At 39.8% G+C, this 19,586-nt stretch overlaps 4 protein-coding genes across 8 annotated transcripts in view; 2 read left to right on the top strand and 2 right to left on the bottom strand.

The window, feature by feature from the left end:
- The window catches only part of LOC135707916 (ATP-binding cassette sub-family C member 4-like), a 116,118-nt gene extending 114,299 nt beyond the window's left edge, over nucleotides 1–1,819 (top strand). The window contains exons 12-13 of the mRNA XM_065229835.1: nucleotides 609–1,326; nucleotides 1,387–1,819. Coding sequence (XP_065085907.1) covers nucleotides 609–1,326; nucleotides 1,387–1,660 — 992 coding nt within the window. The 3' untranslated portion in view covers nucleotides 1,661–1,819. The remainder of the gene's footprint in view (nucleotides 1–608; nucleotides 1,327–1,386) is intronic.
- The window catches only part of jus (julius seizure), a 452,703-nt gene that overhangs the window by 164,242 nt on the left and 268,875 nt on the right, over nucleotides 1–19,586 (bottom strand). The window lies entirely within an intron of this gene.
- On the bottom strand, nucleotides 1,909–2,781 carry LOC135707931 (fibrinogen-like protein 1-like protein). Its single transcript, XM_065229854.1, has 3 exons — nucleotides 2,763–2,781; nucleotides 2,287–2,687; nucleotides 1,909–2,229 (listed from the first exon to the last, which is right to left on the bottom strand). Exons 1-3 carry the CDS (start codon nucleotides 2,779–2,781, stop codon nucleotides 1,909–1,911), a joined length of 741 nt encoding a protein of 246 aa, XP_065085926.1.
- The window catches only part of LOC135707918 (ATP-binding cassette sub-family C member 4-like), a 30,782-nt gene continuing 27,177 nt past the window's right edge, over nucleotides 15,982–19,586 (top strand). Inside the window, exons 1-2 of the mRNA XM_065229836.1 lie at nucleotides 15,982–16,224; nucleotides 16,292–16,585. Coding sequence (XP_065085908.1) covers nucleotides 16,163–16,224; nucleotides 16,292–16,585 — 356 coding nt within the window. The 5' untranslated portion in view covers nucleotides 15,982–16,162. The remainder of the gene's footprint in view (nucleotides 16,225–16,291; nucleotides 16,586–19,586) is intronic.

Here is a 19,586-nt window from a genome sequence, read left to right as displayed (position 1 = left end):
AATTTTGACTAGAATGGGGAAAGTTAATCGATTTGCTTGGGACCAATAGGCTAGTCAAGTAGTAAGCCAAATAAATCGTTAGTTTCCACCGGTTGGTACTAACCTCAAAATGATAGGAACTACGGACATTCCAGGAATGAACACTACTGTATCTAAGACTAGGGTGAATTTCGTTTCAGCACGGCTAAGATCCTTGAATGTGAAGTTTATTATGTGTTAAAATGTAAATTTACATTTACATCACATTACAAAAATAGAATTTAAGAAAAGCCATACTCAGCAAATAAATGCTGTGAGAAATTCAAAAACAAAATGATAAACATATAACTGTAAAAAGAAAAAATAAAATAAAAATAAAGCTGTTAAACCAACAAACAAAAAATGGGAATGTATGAAAATCAGCAGTAAATACCTTAAATTCAGAAGTCTCAAAAAAACAAAGGCAGAAAATGAATCAAAACAAAAACAAAATAAAAGACAAGAGACAGTAATAAATCAAGAAATGTAAAACAACAATAAACTGAATATTGAAATAATGACCATGAATTAAAAAATCACGTACCGTAAATGCAAATACAATCTAAACATCCCCACTTCTTCCCCCCTAGCAATGAGCGGCAACGTCGGTCTGGCCATTACCCAGGTGTTCAACCTGATCTTCATGTGCCAGTGGGGCATGCGTCAGACGGCCGAGCTGGAGAACCAGATGACTTCGGTCGAACGGGTGGTCGAGTACGCCGAAGTCGAATCGGAGCCACCGCTGGAAACCGTTGACCCCCAGAAGAAACCGGCTGCCGATTGGCCTTCGAAAGGGTCGATCGAGTTCGAGTACTTCTCGCTGAGATATTCCCAGGACAGCGATCTGGTGCTGAAGGATCTGCATTTGGTGATCGAGGCGCGGGAAAAGGTCGGAATCGTCGGGCGAACGGGAGCGGGTAAGTCGTCGATCATACAGGCTCTGTTCCGGTTGGCCGTTAACGAGGGGCTGATTAAGGTGGACGAGGTGGACATCGGTGGCTTGGGGCTGCACGATCTTCGGAAGAAGATTTCGATCATTCCGCAGGATCCGATTCTGTTCTCCGGTAAAGTGCGGGACAATCTGGATCCGTTTGGGCAGCATGCGGACGGGGAGATGTGGCGATCGTTGGAGCTGGTGGAACTGAAGGACGTGGTTCAGCGGATGGACGGAGGACTCGATGCGAAGATGTCGGATGGCGGATCAAATTTTAGCATGGGTCAGAGGCAGCTGGTTTGCTTGGCGAGGGCGATCTTGAGGAACAACAAGATCCTGATTTTGGACGAAGCAACCGCCAACGTGGATCCAGAGTGAGTTGGTGATAAGCAATAACTGCGACGCTAACTGAAGTGTTGTTATTTTTTTTTTAGGACGGACAAACTGGTCCAGCGCACAATTCGGGACCAATTCGGTGAGTGTACCGTGCTGACGATTGCTCATCGGCTGCACACGGTCATGGATAGCGATCGGGTGCTGGTAATGGATGCCGGTCGAGCAGTGGAGTTTGGCCATCCGCACGAACTGCTCAAACAGCCGAAGGGTTTCCTACGGAAGCTGGTCGCCCAGACGGGTGATGCGACGGCAGCTCAGCTGGCTGCCATAGCCGAGAAGAATTTCAACAAGCGTCACCAGGTGAAAAGCTGATCGGAACGCGACCTATTAATCCGAACATGGTGAATCTCTAGGACATCTAGGACCAAAGATTGGCAGACAGGGAAACTCAGAAACGTACTTAGATTGTAAGGTTTGTAGGATTTTTAAGTGACGTTCAGCATGGAGGGAGCATGCGATTCTTCGTCTTTATGTTTTTATTGATGTTGAAGACAATAAATGCTGTAGGTGTGACGTAAGGTTACAGTTAGAATAAGTGTGATGCGTATATTTTTTTCCGTTCAAAATTTGATGTACATCCTTTTGATTCGTCGGGAGGTGAGAGGCTCGTTGTTGATGTTGAGAATAGTGCTCGGAGACCCGTACCAATAGCCGCCGTAGAACTCCGACGGTTGTCCGAAGGGATTGTTCAGGTTATCTTCATCGATGGTGCTGAAGGGTGCATTGTATGCAATGACCTGCAGGTCGCTGGATACATCGCTGGTAGGCTGCATTACACGGTAGAGGTTTTGCGCATTATCGATTTGGAATGCAGGAACAATCAGTTCATCAACAAATCCCACTTCATACAACATACGCATCTCCGGTCCATTGGCGGTAATCTGGAATTGTTCGCAACATTGAGGTTAGGTCTAGACGCTAACATCAAACAACTTTACCAAATGCAAGGCGTCCAATCCAAGCCAGTGATCGCCATCGGGTGAACCGAATCCGTTCTGGTATTCCGTCCAAGTCCGAAGGTAGAAATCCTTTTGAGGTGCCTTATCGGAGCCATCATTTCGCTGTACCTGTAGCCAGCATTCCCCAGTTGGAACGCGCGTTGGGAACGGCGGACTGCACTCACAGTAGACGCATTGGATCAGATTGCCGACACTGAGTTGGTACACTCCACTCAATGTTACACCCAAACAGGACGAGATCGTAGCTGCTGTCGAACATGGCGCGTCTCCAGTTTCGGATTCAGTTCCACCTTCCACACCGGAATTGATGGTCACACTTCCGTTCACGAAAATTACAGTTTGAATTGCTTTCTTGCTCAGCAAATAATCAACCAATTCGCCTGGCGTCCGAGGGCAGCTAAAGAAGTGGATAATCAAACGCTACTTCTTTTCTGAACACTGATTTCCATAATTACCTTTCAGACGGATGTTCATCTGCCACGGAATCGTTTTTCAATTCGCGATTATTATCGTACTCAGTCAAGGTTTGTAATTTGAAACTTAGTACACTTTCCAAAGTCAGCAGACAAATCAAAGCTACAAGTCTTAGCGGAACCATATTGGTAGAATTCTAGCTGGGCTTCGGTGCAGGGTAGAAGATGCACTGGGTTGCAGCGAATCTAAGGCGAGGCTATTTATGAGATTTGCCTTCGAAAAAAAAAACTGGTTCCTCGGAAATAACGGTTGGATAGAGAGAATAGAAGATTGGAATTTTTATCGGTCAAGAACAGATGCACCGATCGTCGTTCGATAGAAATTCCCTGTGGAATGGAAATGCAGTGCACTGTTCGGAACCCGCTTGGACGGAGACGAAGAAAGTGAATCTAACGGTGAAAGTTGTGGATTGGAGAAATGGTAATCGTAATGCACCGACATTTAGTCTATAAATCCGGACATTTTTTAAAGTAGATTATCGACGCCTACCCGTGCTCTAAATAGCACGTAAAATTTAACGCGACCTTATGTCATCGTTCAAAATGATCTCACATTTTTTATTATGTTGCAAAGAAAACGAAATAATTAATTAAAAACTACATGTTCGGATTAACTAGAATATTCTAAATTCGGAGCATTACGGTATCTCACGCTGGGTTGCTAGTGATAATGCGAGTTATGTCCAGAATCAGTTCCATAATCCACATATAGAATGGTAAACTACGATGGATTAGGACAAGATTGATGTTAAAATTAAATTCATAGCTTCATATTTATATTTAATTGTGTACCGTAAAGCATCGAATACCACAAGGTTACTTAATCTGGACATCTAATATTATTATTATTATTAAATACTAGCTAAGTGTGCCTGGCCTTGCTCGGGATTCAATATAAGCTTAAGTTTATGCGCCGCTCTAAAAAAAAAAGTAAGAGGTTGTATCCAAGACACGACCGTAGATTTGACGAAAGATTACGAAAGGGAGTTTTGACGTCACTGCAAAAGTATAGTAAATATTAAATTGATTTCTTAACTCGTTATCAGTGAAAAAGTTCGATCGTTGAAATTCGGAAGCAATTTGAGTGTTCTGTTTTTGAGGTGCTTTGTCGATGTCTGAAAAGGACCGATGGGTTGGAAGCTTGGAAGCCAGTGTAGAACAATGCTGTGGAAATTTTTCCTTGATGTTCTTGGAGATGATAGCGGTGTAAACATGAAATATGTATTAAGGAAAACACATCAATCACAGAATCTGAGCATACCGGACGGTACCTACGTTTATGCCAAGGGGCAAGACAGCTCCTAATCATGAGCAATTTCATAGTTGCTTTTGAGGCACCTCGAGTAACTCACATTGCTCAGTGAGCAAGATCACTGTCATTTCCTTTCTCACTTTTCGCTTCATAAGCCGAAAAGCTGCTGTCGAGCAAAACAGCAACAAAAATCGGGGACTTCCGGCCTACAACTCCAGGCGAGTATGGTTGCGATTCTGAACACTCGGTCCTAAATTTCCTTGGGTTTCTAGCTCCCAGGATCGCTCTTCGAATGGCCTACGATTTAAAAAAAAAATCAAAACGTGCGTGGGCTGCGGACTAAAATAGACTCGTTTTTCTTAGCTGTTGCGGAGGTTGATTATGATTTAATCGTACTGACGGAAACGGGACTGAATGACCGCATCTATGCATCGCAACTTCGGATCACTTTATTCCGTCTTCAAGTGACCGATCTCCCCTGCAAAGTCAAAGATCGCGCGGTGGAGGCGCTCTGACTGCTGTCTCAACTAGACTAACCAGCTATCTAAGTAGATCGCCCATTTCCTGTCTGCTGGAACAGCTTTGGATTATCGTGGAATTTCCACAAAACATTCATAGTATTGGCGCTGTCTACTTGCCGACTGCATCATCGTTAGGTCTCGATTGAGTCCCCGCTCTCCCGCACTACTATTTGGCGACTACAACCAAGCTGGTTTACAGTGGCGCTTGCATATGCCGGTGGCTTGCTGTACTCTTTTGGACGGATTTAACTTACACGGGTTTAGTCAAGTAAACAATCGAAATGGACGTTTGCTAGATATTGTCCTGGCAAATGATTTCGCATTACCGGCCACTGATCAGTCTAGATGCTGACCATCCCGATCCCATCGTGTCATTCAGGTTACCTACTTCGATGTCTAATAGACCAATCTACATTCTCTCAATTCTCAATTCTCTTCATCGACTCTCACTTTCGTAAATAACTCGGCTACAAAAATATTGCCTGTTGTCTTTGTCTGGAATCTAGATTGTTGCGTCTTCCCATCGATCTGGGTGTCCAAAATATCCGGAAATATCTTAACACGGCCGTGATGATCCAAAGAGAAAGTCAATGAAGAGAATCGATCAATGCAGAAAGGGCCTATTGAAAAGTGATGCGAGAATTTTATTTTGTTTACAAACAAGACTAACACCCAGAGATGCCAGGCTTATTTTGAAAAAAATCTGACGAAACACGAAAAAAAAAGTCTGGCAAAAATCTGGCACAGCAAATTAACATAGGAAGCTGCCAGATTTCTCAGAAATCTGTCTGGTAGAGCTTAAATTTCTCTAGATGTGCCAGATAAATCTGACAACCTAGCAACGCTGCTAACGCATAATATATCGACAGTGATCATGCATAAGGGCGTAAACTGGATGATCGATTCTCTTCGTCGATTTTCTCTTTTGTTAATAACCTGAGGTGGCTAGCCAATACGAAAAATCGTTGCCTACCTCGCCTAACTGGTTCCAAACGACATCAAAGCCATAAGCATCGATGGTTTGTTGATGTTTGGAACCAAATTCACTTAGGGAAAATCAATGAGCGTAAACAGGTGAGGCCCAGTAAATTTGTCGTCTCTTTCGTTCTCCGGCTGATAAAATGGATGACGAAGTTTAACGTCACACTCCTTCAACCGTTTAGACAGCGGGAGAACGAAAGAGATGACAAACTCAATGAACCTTACACATTTACATCTCATTGATGGATTTTCAGTTGGCAGATTTGACTGCACATCCCGCTTCTGTTAATAACTCGCTAGAATTAACGTTTGCTGTTGCTTTTGGTAGACAATACAACCTGTTACAACACTGCCCTGAACAAATTCTAGAAAATTGATTCGCTTAGCTGTAGCAATGCAAAGAGAAAGTCGATGAAGAGAATTGATCATCTCGTATACGCCCTTATGCATGCTCACTGTCGATGTGAAGACGGTAAACGGAGTAAGATGCGTCGATTTAATTTTGAGGTACATTTAGTTACTCGCGAGCTACTCGCAGCAAAAACGGAACTCACAGTAAAGCTGCCTCACCCCTTGGTTTATGCTTTTAAGACCCTTCTATTAAGAGAATTTCTCCCTCTAGCTCAGTCGGTAAAGGTGCAGCTACAAAGCAAGACCATGCTGGAGGTGGCTGGGTTCGATTCCTGGTCCGGTCTAGGAATTTTTCGGGTTGGAAAATTTCTCGACTTCCCTGGGCATAGACGTATGATTGGACTTTGCCACACAATTATACCAATGCAAAAATGGTACAGGCATCGAAAGCTCTCAATTAATAACTGTGGAAGTGCATCTAGTAAGAAGAAGAAGAAGAAGAAGAAGAAGAAGAAGAAGAATGCCATAATTCTCTTAATAGGAGGGGCTTAAAATTTGCATCTAAAGGCATAAAGATAGGTACCATCTGGCATAGTGAACACTTAGTTTTTTCTACCGAAATCGGCTGTGCAAATCTCGAAAAAAAAAGTTTCACTGAGATCTCAGCAAAAGAAACATTTGATTGCTGAATATCGGATAATGCTTAGCTGAATCTCAGCAAACAAATGAAATGTTTGCTGAGATCTCAGTAAAACTTTTTTTGCCGAGATTTGCACAGCCGAGCTCGGTAGAAAAAAAACTTAGTGTGTGACATATTGAAAATTAATAAAGTGTTCAATTTTGCATTTGCATCTGGAATCCCTTTTATGTACTTCTTGATTTATGTTATTTTCGATTGTTCAAACTTGGGCGTTGGTACTTATAAGTCGGCACAGCAAAAAAGTTATTGAATATTACAGCAGCACAGATGCACATAGGTTGTTTAATATTAATTTGTACAATTTATGTTTAGTAAATGCACGTTAGTGCAATGTAAAAGTACCTCCACTATTGGTGCATTTATCCTACACATAATTTGCGAAAAGAAATTATATCAATGGGTGTAATATTGTATTTGGTTTTTGCAATCACATTAGTTATTCATACAGTAGCATGCATTACATCAATCAATATTACATTCTTTTTAGGTATTTGTGTAGTAAAGGGCGAACACGAAATTATTGCGACACATTCAACAGGGTATAACTTTTTTACCATTGGGTAAAAATCATCCAAATTTTGCACACTTTCTCATTGATGTGTATTGTGTACATTCTGTCAAACTCGAAGTCGTGTTTTCGATTCAACGAAAATGGAGGTGAACCAACGCGAGTTGAGAGAACAAATTCTTTCCAAACACCTGGAATTTCCTGACCTGTCGCACCGGCAGTTGGGAAAAATGTTGAACATTCACCATTCAACCGTCTCCAGAGTGTTGAAGCGGTTCCAGGAGCGGTTGACGTTGGACCATGGCAAAGGAGCTGGAAGAAAACCGGGACCGGAGAACAAAAAGACGGAGGGAAAGGTGAAGCGGATGATTAAAGCAAATCCCAACGTCTCAAGCCGTGATTTGGCTAAAAAGATCGGCATGTCGCAGAGCTACGTCCAGAATGCAAAGAAGAGAGCTGGACTACATACATACAAGGTACAGAACTTCCCAAACCGCGATGAGCGGCAACAATCGACGGTTAAAACTCAGGCACGGAAGCTCTACGAGAAGATGCTGACAAAATATGGCTGCTGTGTGATGGACGACGAAACGTATATAAAAGCCGATTTTAAGCAAATTCCGGGGTTGGAGTTTTTTACCGGCAAGAGCAAGTTCGATGTGAACGACAAATTTAAGAAGAAGAAAATATCGAAGTTCGCCTCCAAATATCTCATTTGGCAGGCAATTTGCTCTTGCGGACTGAGGAGTGAGCCTTTCGTGACAAAGGGCACAGTAAATGGCGAGATCTAAAAATCTGAGTGCCTCGAGAAGCGCCTTTTGCCGTTCTTGCAGCAGCACGACGAAGCTCCGCTATTTTGGCCAGATTTGGCATCATGCCACTATTCTAAAAGTGTCCTGGAGTGGTATGAGGCCAATTCTGTCCATTTTGTTCCAAAGGACATGAATCCGCCAAACTGTCCGGAGCTGCGCCCGGTGGAGCAGTACTGGGCAATAATGAAGCGGGAACTTCGGAAGAGCAAGAAGAAAGTCAAAGACGAGAAGGACATGTTAAGAAAATGGAAAAAAAAAACTGAGAAACTGGTACCGGATGACACTGTAAAGACTTTGATGGAGGGCATCAAGCGAAAATGCGTTCAATTTTACACTCAAGGCTCCATCGATTAACTTTTCTTTTGATTTTTGAAGTAAATATGTGTATAAAACTACCCTAAAATTTTGGTTTGATTCTAAACATTATAAGAAAATTGGCATGACATTTTCGGTGTCGCAATAATTTCGTGTTCGCCCTTTATTTTTTTAAATTCAAGAATATGAATACAAGTAAGAACCCTGTCTATACTATTTCGATAAAACGATATATCAAAATTTGATGACAATATGCTTTCAAAAACAATATATCATTTTGATAATATGTTTGAGTCCAACCCTGTTCGGAAGATCAAGACAGAATAAATCATGGTTTCACATGTCCTTAAGGTCCGTTTAGACTATCTGATTTCTTGGTCTGCTTTTGACCGCCGCCATAATGAAAAATCTACTCGAATTTACTTTCGACACACTTTGTCGAACCCCTCCCCCCCCCCTGTTTGCTGGTGTTCACACTGCTTGCACATGTCGAAAGAACTGTCAATTTAGATTTCAAGACAAAACTGTATCAGGAATCAAAAGTAAATACTTCCATCATGAATTACCAGAAAATAGCTCTAGTTCCGGCAAACGTATTTGCTTTTATTATTTTAAATAAAATGAGAAGGAGAAGGTGAACTTTGTGGAGTAGGAAATGGTTGCTCATGAGGAACACCGGCAGGGGTCTGGCTCATCTTGTCCTTCAAGAGCTGCGATATGAAGATGAAAATAGATTTCAAAACTTCGCCAGGATGTCGATACCAACTTTAGACAAGCTAGTGGGAAAAGTTCGCCCTAGATCTACATAATTCCTTGAGTTCTGAAAATTTCTGTTAACAACTCAATTCTGCAAGGTCTTCAAACCTTCTGACGTCCCTGAAGTTTTGTTTCTGTTCTCCAGTAAAATTTCTTTAAAGATCAAAAATCTTTCCTGACGATCTGCAAATTTCTCGGTAGTTCTACAGATTTCTTTGAAGTTCTGTGTGTTCTTCAGAAGTTCTGCAAATTTTCCTAAAATAATTTCCTAGAATCCCTGAAGATTTAAGATCCTTGAAGATCAACAATTATCTCTGATGTTCACAAAATTTCTAATAATCTACAAACTTCTCGAAAGTTCTGTAATTTTCTCTGCAGATTTTCATGATTCAATGAATATCTGCAAATATCTCTGAACATCTATACAATTTTCTAAAGAATTAAAAGATTATCTAGAAATTTTTGAGCTTTCCGGAAGTTTCAGAAAGTATTCTGAAGTTTTTCTGAAGCTGTGCAAATATCTCTTAAGATCAGCGAACATGCCTGAAGTTCTGTAAATGTCTCTCAAAATCCAAGAACCGCAGTAAAATTCTGAAAATTTATTTAAACATCTGCTAATTTTTGAGTAGATTTAAGATCTACCCTCTGAACTTTTCTGACGTTCCTAAAATTTATTTCAAATTCTGTAAAGTTTTCTGAAGTACTGTATTTCTGCTCTAAAGATCTACGAACTGCTCTGAAGTTCAATAAATTTCACAGTAGATCTCCGAACTTTTCTAAAGTTTCTTTGTGGATTCTTGATCTAAAGATCGACGAACTTTCCCTAAGATCTGTAAGTTTTGCTGAAGTTTTGCAATTTTTTTTAAAAACGTACGAACTTTCTGACATTCTACAGACTTCTATTAAGGTCTACAGACTTCTCTGGAGTTCTTTAGATCTATCTATTTGCGACTTCCATGGAGTTCTGCAAAATATTGTACTTTTGTACTTCGCTGCGATTTGTTTTTGGAATTGAGGTGCTTTTCTGACATTTAACGAATTTTTCGGAAGATCTCACATTTGTGTGAAACTGTGAAACTTTCTTTCAAATTCCTGCAAATATTCTTAAAGTTCTGTAAAGTTGTCTTAAGGGGGTATTCCCAATCTTTTGCCTTTTTTCGGCCTGTTTTTCAATTAATTTTTTTCAAGGAAAATGAATAGTAATGCGCCTAACTCTTTGGGATTCTTGTTTATTGAACATTAAAGTTTACAAATAAATTTTTTTCGACATAAAAAAAGACATTATTGACGTCACAAAATGGCGGCAAACAGACCCCTGTTCGCCGCAAACGCCTGGACGGGCGAAGACTTTTCTCTGGAACGGCTTCATCTGAAACAGATTTCGTGATGAAATTAATAATCTGCATAAGATTCTCTGGAGCTTCTCCCGTTGGCAGCAAAAAATCTTGCAAATTAACAAAATGGCGGCCATATGAAAAAACAGGCGATTTTTAGCCCGCTTTTTTGCAGCTTTAAGGTGCTTCAAACAATGTTAAATGTTAATATTTTTGGCTGAAAGTGGGAGAAGCTCCAAAGAATTTAATGAGGAACAAAATGCGCAAAGATTCAAGTCAATATCTCTTATAGTTTCTGAGAAAAATCTTCGCCCGATAAAAAAAATGTGGTTTCGAGAAAAACGCGTTTAAAGTTTTGACTTTAGTTGAAACCATTTGGGGGTTCTTACCATTAGTCAGCTATGCCTGGACACCGAATTCGCTGATCGGAAAACGGCTTGGGAGGATAAAAGTATATAGTCTAAAGTACAAAAAAACGTGAAAAAAAAATTGATTTTTTGAAAAAAAAAGATCGGGAATACCCCCTTAAGCTCCGTAGCTCTATTCCCAAGATCTACAAAAAAAACTTGAGGCTCAATAAATTTCTCAGTGGATCTGCAAACTTCTCTGATGTTTTGTAAATTCCTCTCGGGTTACCCTGAAGATTTGAAAATTTCCTTGAAGATTACCTAAAGTTGTCAAAATTTATCTGAAAATATTTGAGCTTCCTTGAAGTTTTAAATGTCTTTCTCAAGATCTACAAATTTTCCTGAAATCGTGTAGATATTTTTTTTTTGATCGCCGCACTTCCCTGAAGTTCTGAAATATTTACTGAAGATCCATTAACATTTCTGAGATTCTTGTGATTCTTTCTGAAGTCCTGTAGCTTTGTTCTAAAAATCTACGAACTTTTCTGTTGTTGAATAATGTTTCTAGGATCTCCAAACTTCTGTGAAATACTTTAAATTTCACTGTAGATTCTTGGACTTGTCTGAAGTTATGCGAATTTCCCTGAAGATTTGCAAAATTTTGCTTATAGTTTTACAAATTGATTTGAAATTATTTTTGCTTGCTTGAAGTTTTGAAAATTTCTTTGAACATTTATCTGAAGATCTACGACCGCTCTTGTGATTTTGTTCTGTTCTCAAGATCTACGAACTACCCTGAAGCTCAACAAATTTCTCAGTAGATCTCCGACCCTCTCTGAAGCTCAAAAAATTCTATGTAGGCTCACAGACCTGCTGTCTGGCATGCTTATTCTTATACGATACATCCTTCGTATGCTTCCTTTTGACGGTTGTCTCTATTCTTCGACTGTTTCCTTTTACGACGATTTTGATCCTCCACATACAAATCAGCGCAGAACGAGCGTGACAAGACTCTCTGAATGAACTTGTCTCGTTCGCACACGTTGTCTTACCTGTCAGATGCTTGTCAAGTTCAGTGCCGTTAAGAAACTGAACGAAAAACATCTTTTGAATAACGAATATAGTGATAATTTGAAAACTCCCTGAGTGGAACCAAAATGCCCTGAATATTCCAGGTTTTTCCAGAAAAAATTAAATTCCCTGTAAATTCCCGGTTTTCCAGGTTTTTTCAGGTAGTAGACACCCTGGTTTATTAATTTATTTGATAAAGCTCAATCGGATTAACTTTACAGAGCCGAGAGTTCTTGTTCACCATACAATACATCACTATCCAATAAGCCTCCTCCACCAGAACGGGAGTCGCTTCCAGTGGTTTCATTGTATAGCAGATTCGTCAACGGGGGTCAGAGCGCTTCCATTGCACAGTGTTACTTTTTGTCGTTTTCGTGCGCTTTTCTAATAGCTTCTCGAACATTGATTTTAGGGGTATAGTTTGTTTAAAGATGTTTTTGTATATGTTAATCCGCTTCTTTTGATGTAGACGGTTTGGTGATTAAACTACCTAAAAGTGAGATAAAATAAATATTTTTTTTTTATCTGATTCAGATAGAGACTTAACTTCTTGAATAAAGTTGTAGCAAATGTTATTTTAAGCAACTTTGCTGAATCCCCAAAATTTCTAGCTCTTATAAATTGCGAGATATTTATCATTTTTCGTGAAATATGTATGCGTTTTAATATGGGTCATTCCAGCTCAAGTGGGTACGCCACCTGTGGTCGATCTCACGGATTTGAGCCAAACTTGGCCCCAACGCTTAGTTTGGCATTCTGAACAAACGCCTTTTTAATTTTGCTCTGAAGTGCCTAGATTTCTCTCGGCTACAACCCTGGATTTTCGAGATTTTTTAAAATTTCATCTTTCAGAAGAGACTACTCCACAACCAAATAAGCTATTTGCGATCTTAGAATGTCATTTTGATTTTTTTATGTAGATTATGTATAGGTGTACCGACATTTTGTTTTTGTTATAGTTACTACAGTAAACAGGCTGATTACCGGCAGGTATCCAAAATGTAAAAAAATGCCTATTTTCACCATGGGTGGGATTTTTTATTTCTTAATATTTTGGGCTCAAATTTGGTGGTACACTTTGTGAAAATCGAAAATGGAACATGTAACAACAGAGGAGAAAAAAAAACTCAGCTGCCCCTGGACCTGCAATAATTTTAACACCAATCGATCAGAAATATTTCTACGCATCCGTTAAATTTAAGACATTATCATTTTTCAAAACGTCACTATTGAAAATGGCACGAAAGTGCAAATGTTGCTATGATAATTAAAATTATCACCGATTGCCTACGACAAAGCGATTTCCCTACCACAGATTTCAAAGATGAATTCTATCCGGTCTCACCAACCGGTGTTTATTCAATCACCACGTGGTGAGTGGTGGTGTTTTTCAGTACACAAAGAAAGGCTCCCCGCAAGCTAGCTATCAAGGCTACCCTCAACCGCGTCGGATTCAGTCCAATCACCGTGTGTGGTGGTGTCCGGTCTTCGGCATCAGCAACAACAGCAGCAGCAGTGCTTTCAACGCGTGGCGTTCAATATTGTTCTCCAGTACACAACGAAAGCCTTCGTTGCGAGCTGCAGCTCACATGAGCATTAGACTGATGCAAAATTTGAAATTTTCGCTCCACAGTGCTCAAACGGTTCCAAATTGGGACCTGATTAGTCTCCCAAAATTTGAACTCATTTAGTGAGAAACTGACTTGGCACAAACTATTTGAAGTATATATGGGAAGTACTATGGAGAAACCATAATGTCGGTTCATATCTATCTCAAAATTCACCAGTCTACATAAGAAAATGATAGCTGAGTTTGTTGGAAAATTTCTCAGCTACAACTTTGTTCAAGACTGCTTTTCGATCAAATGTAAGGAACAAAAATTATTAAGCATTCAAGTCACTGATGTGTTATGATTAGCTCAATCAACTGTTCAGCAGGCAACATTGGTGTTTATGGCGCATAGAATAGAGGACACAAATCATGGCTACTATGTCACACTGAAGAATACAGTGTTGCCCACAATACAGTTGCTTAATCTTGCCATGAGATTATCAATCTCTTAAACAATTAATAACTATTTCATCTGACGTTTGGCTGAAAAAATGATTTTCTGCAAAGTTGTAGCTGATAAAAATTCCCATAAGAATAGCAATAGAATTTGTTAATAGTACAATGTGTAAAAAGGCTAGAAGGCAATGAAAAAAAAACATTTGTTTTCCCATAGTAATTTCCATATGAACTTCAAATGGTTTGTGCCAAGTCAGTTTCTCACTAAATTAGTTCAAGTGTTGGGAGGTTAATCAGAGCCCAATTTGGAACCGTTTGAGCACTGTGGAGGGAAAATTTCAAATTTTGCATCAGTCTATTGAGCATCCATAGAAGGAGGAAGAAACCGCACAGCTATTGATCGGAATCAGTAGCTCTTCGTGAGTCGCTGTGGGCCATCTATGTCAAGCGCGTTATACTTACGCTCAAATTCCTATTCCTACACAAAACGCAAGCTCCTGCTGCAGTTAACAAATAAGATTTATTATATAAGACCACGTAGTCCTACGTCACCATTGCGTACAACCCCATAGGGCTATCTCTTGTAGTTTTTTTTCAAACCACAACGGTGAATCTCCACCAAATGCCACGATGAATTCTCCAAAATCGAAATAGATTCCTCAAAACACAGTCAGCGCACATTCCAATGCCTGTTCGAAGAAATTGTTACATCATTCTGCGCCGGACTGCGTACAATCATTCTGATCATCCAGCGTGAACAAATCGAAGCATTCGCTTGCATAGCAACACTCCGCAATCAATTCCAACATTAACGGAAAAATGCTCATCCAAGATAGTTTATCACTCTAACTCTGGACAAAGTGCTCATCCCATTCATGATATCCTCCAGCTCCGTTAACAAAATCGTTACTCTGACTTTCGTGGTGGGAGACCCGTCCTTGGTCTCGTCCACATTTTCTTCTATTTGGGCTCTATCCGTTCATTAGATGAAGAACTGCTGACAGCGGTGATTGAGTTAATCGGAAAGTCAATAACCAAACAAAAACATTACCATCCGACCTCGCCTCTGACAGGAAGTGCTAGAAGACATACCATCCATGGCGGCGGCTGCTACACCAACCATTCCATCGTCCAGCATAGAATGTTGCAAAAATTGGCAGAATCCACCCCTAAGGTCCGTATCTCGGAACGGAAATGTTCTACCTACTCCTGGGTCATCTCAAGTTTTGATAAACAATACAAAAACAAGAGCTGTCAAAATACCGGGTTGCCAAACAAGGCATTATTCACAAGCAAAAAAAGTCAGTTCAATGACTTCTCGGCACTGCCGGAACAGCCAAGGTTTTTCTCAGACACACTGAGAAAAACGTTGGCGGAAAATAAGTGTGTTGAGTGACCACCCCTTGGTAAATACTCAAAAATGACGAGACAAGAGTTCGTTATTATTAGGTCAAAGGTCAAAGAACTATATCTATCTTACTGTAAATTTCAACCTTCGTCATTTTTTAAAGATTATCTATTTACAATCCTAGTCTACGGCTAAAAATTTCGAGCGTGCAGGATCCTGACAACCAATACCTACTGTGATTCTTCACTACACTCTTAGCTTGATTCAGTGAAATTTTGGAAAAAAATAATCTCAAAAAATGCCTTAATGGCAGCGTTTTTAATGTGTACGGATTTTTCCAACCTTTATGAAGATATTCCCTCATGCGCCTTGGAGGCTGGTCTTTCACTTTGAATTTGCTTCCTGTTCAAGTCGCTCAATAACTTCTCCAGTTCAAAAAATCAACATAACTTAGGACTACGGGAACCCTTCTCAACTCTGCAATGAGGAAAGCTCCCTTCTGGAGTTTCTAAGAAACGAACCAGCCAATTGTTGAAAATCTCAACAGCACTGTGATCAATATCTACGAAAATGCGCGGTTCGATGTCTTGCCTATTGCAGTCTTCGTAAAAATTCTCGTCGTATCTGTACGTCACCAAAGTGGCTATCAGCGAACTTATGAATTCAAACACGAAACAACGGAATGATACCCACAGTAGATAGCGTTGATAACAACAGAGTGCTGTTGACTGTTGCGTCTGCCGGCGGCAGTTTGTTGACGTCCATCAACAATGGCGCAACAATCAAAGCAGGCCTGAATCATCATCACCTACTGCGGTTAAAAAACCATTAAAAACCATTTTTTTTTTTTCATTTTTCGTAATTCAACCAGACAGACAGCGGAGCGGTGGCAGACATCGATCATTCTTTGTTGCAACCACGTCCGTCCCAGCGAACGCTCACCATGAAAGAGATTAGATTGTTTCCTATCTGCGGCGGTTAGAATTCGATTGGTACCGTGCGACCACGAAAAACCATAAATTATCATCCACACACAACCGGTGCCAAATGGTTTGGCGATGCAGCAGAAGCAGCAGCAATGGACAAACGACCGGTGCACCCTTATTCCAAGGCGAGTGTCTTTAGCAAGTACTTTTTCTGGTAAGAGACCTAAATCGGAGTGAATTTTAATACGAAGCGTCAAACTAAGCGAATCTACTTCCCCAAGGTGGTTGGTTGAACTGCTACGAACGGGACAGCGGCGGCAGATCGGGACCGGTGATATCTACCAAACGCTATCGGGACACCGGAGCGAGAAAATCGGTGCACGTTTCAGTGCCGGTTGGTTGCGGCAGGTGCAGTTGCAGTTGCAGCAAAAGAAGAAGATTGCGGAAAGTGTCGGTGGAAATGGGAACAAAGAACGGCACCGACCTTGGCGGCTGCTAAAGGTGGTGTTCAAAATTTACGGCCCAAGCGTGATTCTGTTCGGAGGAATTTACAGCTGGTTGGAATCTGCTTGCAGGTGAGATAATTTGAAAGGGATTTACGTTGTTTTAAAATGTGTTTGGTGAATTGCAGTTTTTTCTTTGCCTTTTTTAGCCGGCAAAAATATGCTACAACATGAACTGCGGCTAATCGGGCTTTTAGATGGCAGTACGGGGGGTGGGTTAGCTTCATCAGGGATGCCAGATTAGATACATTTTTAATTTCTGTGTTGACATTTTGAGGACATTTCATGATTAGTGAAGTTGTTTGAAGACAGGCAGAAACTGAAGAAGACTTCCAAGACAGCCTTTTTGAATTTTACGGAGACACGTGACGACTTTGTTAGAGAAATGAAGATTTTGACTTCATATTTCATGCTCCTTCTTGAAAATGTTGATTAATATCATTTCAACATCTTATGATACCATAATACCATAATAACACATTTCTATTTTGAAAAATGAATGAAGGTAATCCTTGTTTTAAGAAGTTTACAATGTCTGAACTTTTACAAAACTCCCTGAAAGTTCCTACATAATTCACAAATTTCTACAAGAATCGCTGAATTTAACTGATTTTCAGCAAAGTATTCTAAAGATTTTAAAAGTTTCTTGAACTTCAATGGAATTCCATGAAGTACTCCAAGTTTATTGAACTTTAACGAAGTGCTCAGAAGTTAAAAGAAGCTCCCGGAACTGTTATGAAGTTTCCGGAAATGAAACAAAACTCCCATAACATCCACGAAGTTCCCTAAACTTGTACAATGTTCCCACTCCTAAGATGTTTTCCTGTATTTTTACAAAGCTCGCTGAATTTATACGAACTGCCCAGAAACTATACGAAGCTCTCTGAATTTTTAATAAATTTCATGAATTACTACGATGTCGCCTGAATATCAACAAAATCTCTGCAGTTTTACGAAGTTCAATGAAGTTATAAATTTCAATTTATACAAAGTTTGATGAAATTCTACCAACTTCTCTGTAATTAGACACTATTGGCTGAAAGTTTATAAAATTCTCTTCACTCCTATTTGCTGCACTTCTAGAATGTTTCCAAAACTTTTACGCAGTTCCTAGAACTTCTGCTAATTTTCTAAAGTTGTACGATGTTTTCTGAGGATCTTTAACGATCCTTTTTACAAAATTCCTCAAACTTCTACGAAGTTCGCTGAAGAATTAGCATTGATTTCCAAGAGTTATATAACTTCTGTAAAGACTTATACACCTGAAATATTAAACGCTGAAACGTCGATCTCGTTGACAAATTTTTCTTAATGCATCTGGCATCTCTGAGTCCTACAACACACGAAAGCAGAGAGGCCAGATTTGAAAACTTGCATTAATTTTGAAGACATTTGAAATTCTTGTAAGACATTTTAAAGAGATTCCTTGTTTTGTGAAGACTTTTGCAGACCTATGAAGATATTTGAATAAAGCCGTTCCAGGCGAATTAATTGTTTGCTAAAATTCAACCATTTTGGATCTTGTGAAATTTTCAAAATGGCATTTATAAAAAATTTCAAAATTTTTTAGCACGGAGACGGCATTTCTGATTGAAGTTCGAGTGGTAGAAAATGTCATTTCAACTGCTCGAATGAAGTGGTTAATTTCCCATAAAATATTATAATTCATATGAATCACATTCAAGCTTTCAAGCGGTCGTTGGAATTTTACCTGGAACATGCTAGGAAGTCACCTCAGAATTTTTACCGATATTCTCTAAAAATCCCCAACAGAATTATTTTGAAATTACAATCAACCCTCCACTTCTCGATACGTGATCACTTTTTGCTACATGTCCTATGGTTATCTCGGTCCCATTAATCGGTCCCTTCAAACGGTCCCTTTAAACCGTCCCAGAAATTTCGAGAACGTTAGAAAACCCAAGAACCTCCCGAAAGTTTCAAGATGTTCCGAGAACTTCCCATATATTCTTAGAACTTAGCAGAAATGTCTAAAACTTACAAAAGATTTTGGAATTCTCTAAACTTGTGAGAAAGTCCTAGGATTTCTAGGAAGCTCCAGGATCTTCGGAAGTTTTTTTTAGAAAGTTCATGTAAATTCTGGGAAATCCTTCAAACTCCTGAGAAGTTCTAGCAATTTCTGAGAAGTACTTGGATCTTGTGGGAAGTTCTCAGAACTTCTGAGAAAATCTAAGAAAATGTGGAATGTTCTCGGACTATTTGGGAAGTTCTCGGAATTTTCCAGTTTCTTACATTTTGGGTAATTCGCGAAACTTCGAGGAAGTTTTCACATCTACTGGTAAGATTTCAAAATTTCTGGGACGTTCATTGAATTATGGTAAAGTTCTTTGATCTTCTGAGAAGTTTTTGGGATGTCCAGAAAAAATTGCAGATCTTCTGTGAAGTTCCCAGAATTTTTGAAAAGTTCTCTGAACTTCTGAGTAATTTTCTGGAATTTCTGGACCATCTGGGAAGTTTTCGGAATTTTTGGATAGATTTATTTTTAAAGGTTTTTCCCAGTCTAGGGTAATCCAAACGGTCAATTGTGCATAGGAAAATGCACAACTGACTTAGAAAGCCATGAAAAATAAATCTCCCCACATACCAGTCGAATAACATAATAAATTGTTGGAAAGTTCTCAGAATTTCCGGGAAATTCAAGAATCTTCTGAACAGTTCTTGGAAGGAACTTCTAGAAAGCTATAAGAAATTGTGGGTAGTTTTCGTTTGTTCTTCGAAGTGCACAGTAAAAGTCAGACGGAATATCTGGGAAATTTTCGGAAATTCTGGTCAGTTGTCGGAATGTTTGTGAAGTCCTCGAAATGTTAAGTAAGTTCTCGGAAAGACGCAAATCTTCCAAGAGGTTCTCGGAATGCCGGGCAAGGTTTCGGAAATTCAGGAAAGCTCTCGGAACTGATGGGAAGTTTTCAAAAAATTTGGGAAATTCTCAGAATTTCTGGGAAGATCTTGATTCTTCTGGAACGTTTATGGACCTTCCGGAATGCTCTCGGAATTTACGGAAAGTTTTAGGATTTTTTTTTGTAAATGAACGGAAGTTTTTGCGATTTTCTGA

Source organism: Ochlerotatus camptorhynchus, unplaced genomic scaffold (genome assembly GCF_037179485.1).
Source record: "Ochlerotatus camptorhynchus isolate MF236.1 unplaced genomic scaffold, CSIRO-AGI_Acam_v1.1 ptg000323l, whole genome shotgun sequence".
NCBI classification, from domain to species: domain Eukaryota; kingdom Metazoa; phylum Arthropoda; class Insecta; order Diptera; family Culicidae; genus Ochlerotatus; species Ochlerotatus camptorhynchus.
The sequence above is the reverse complement of the archived record's forward strand: the minus strand, read 5'-3'. Positions and strand labels throughout refer to the sequence as shown.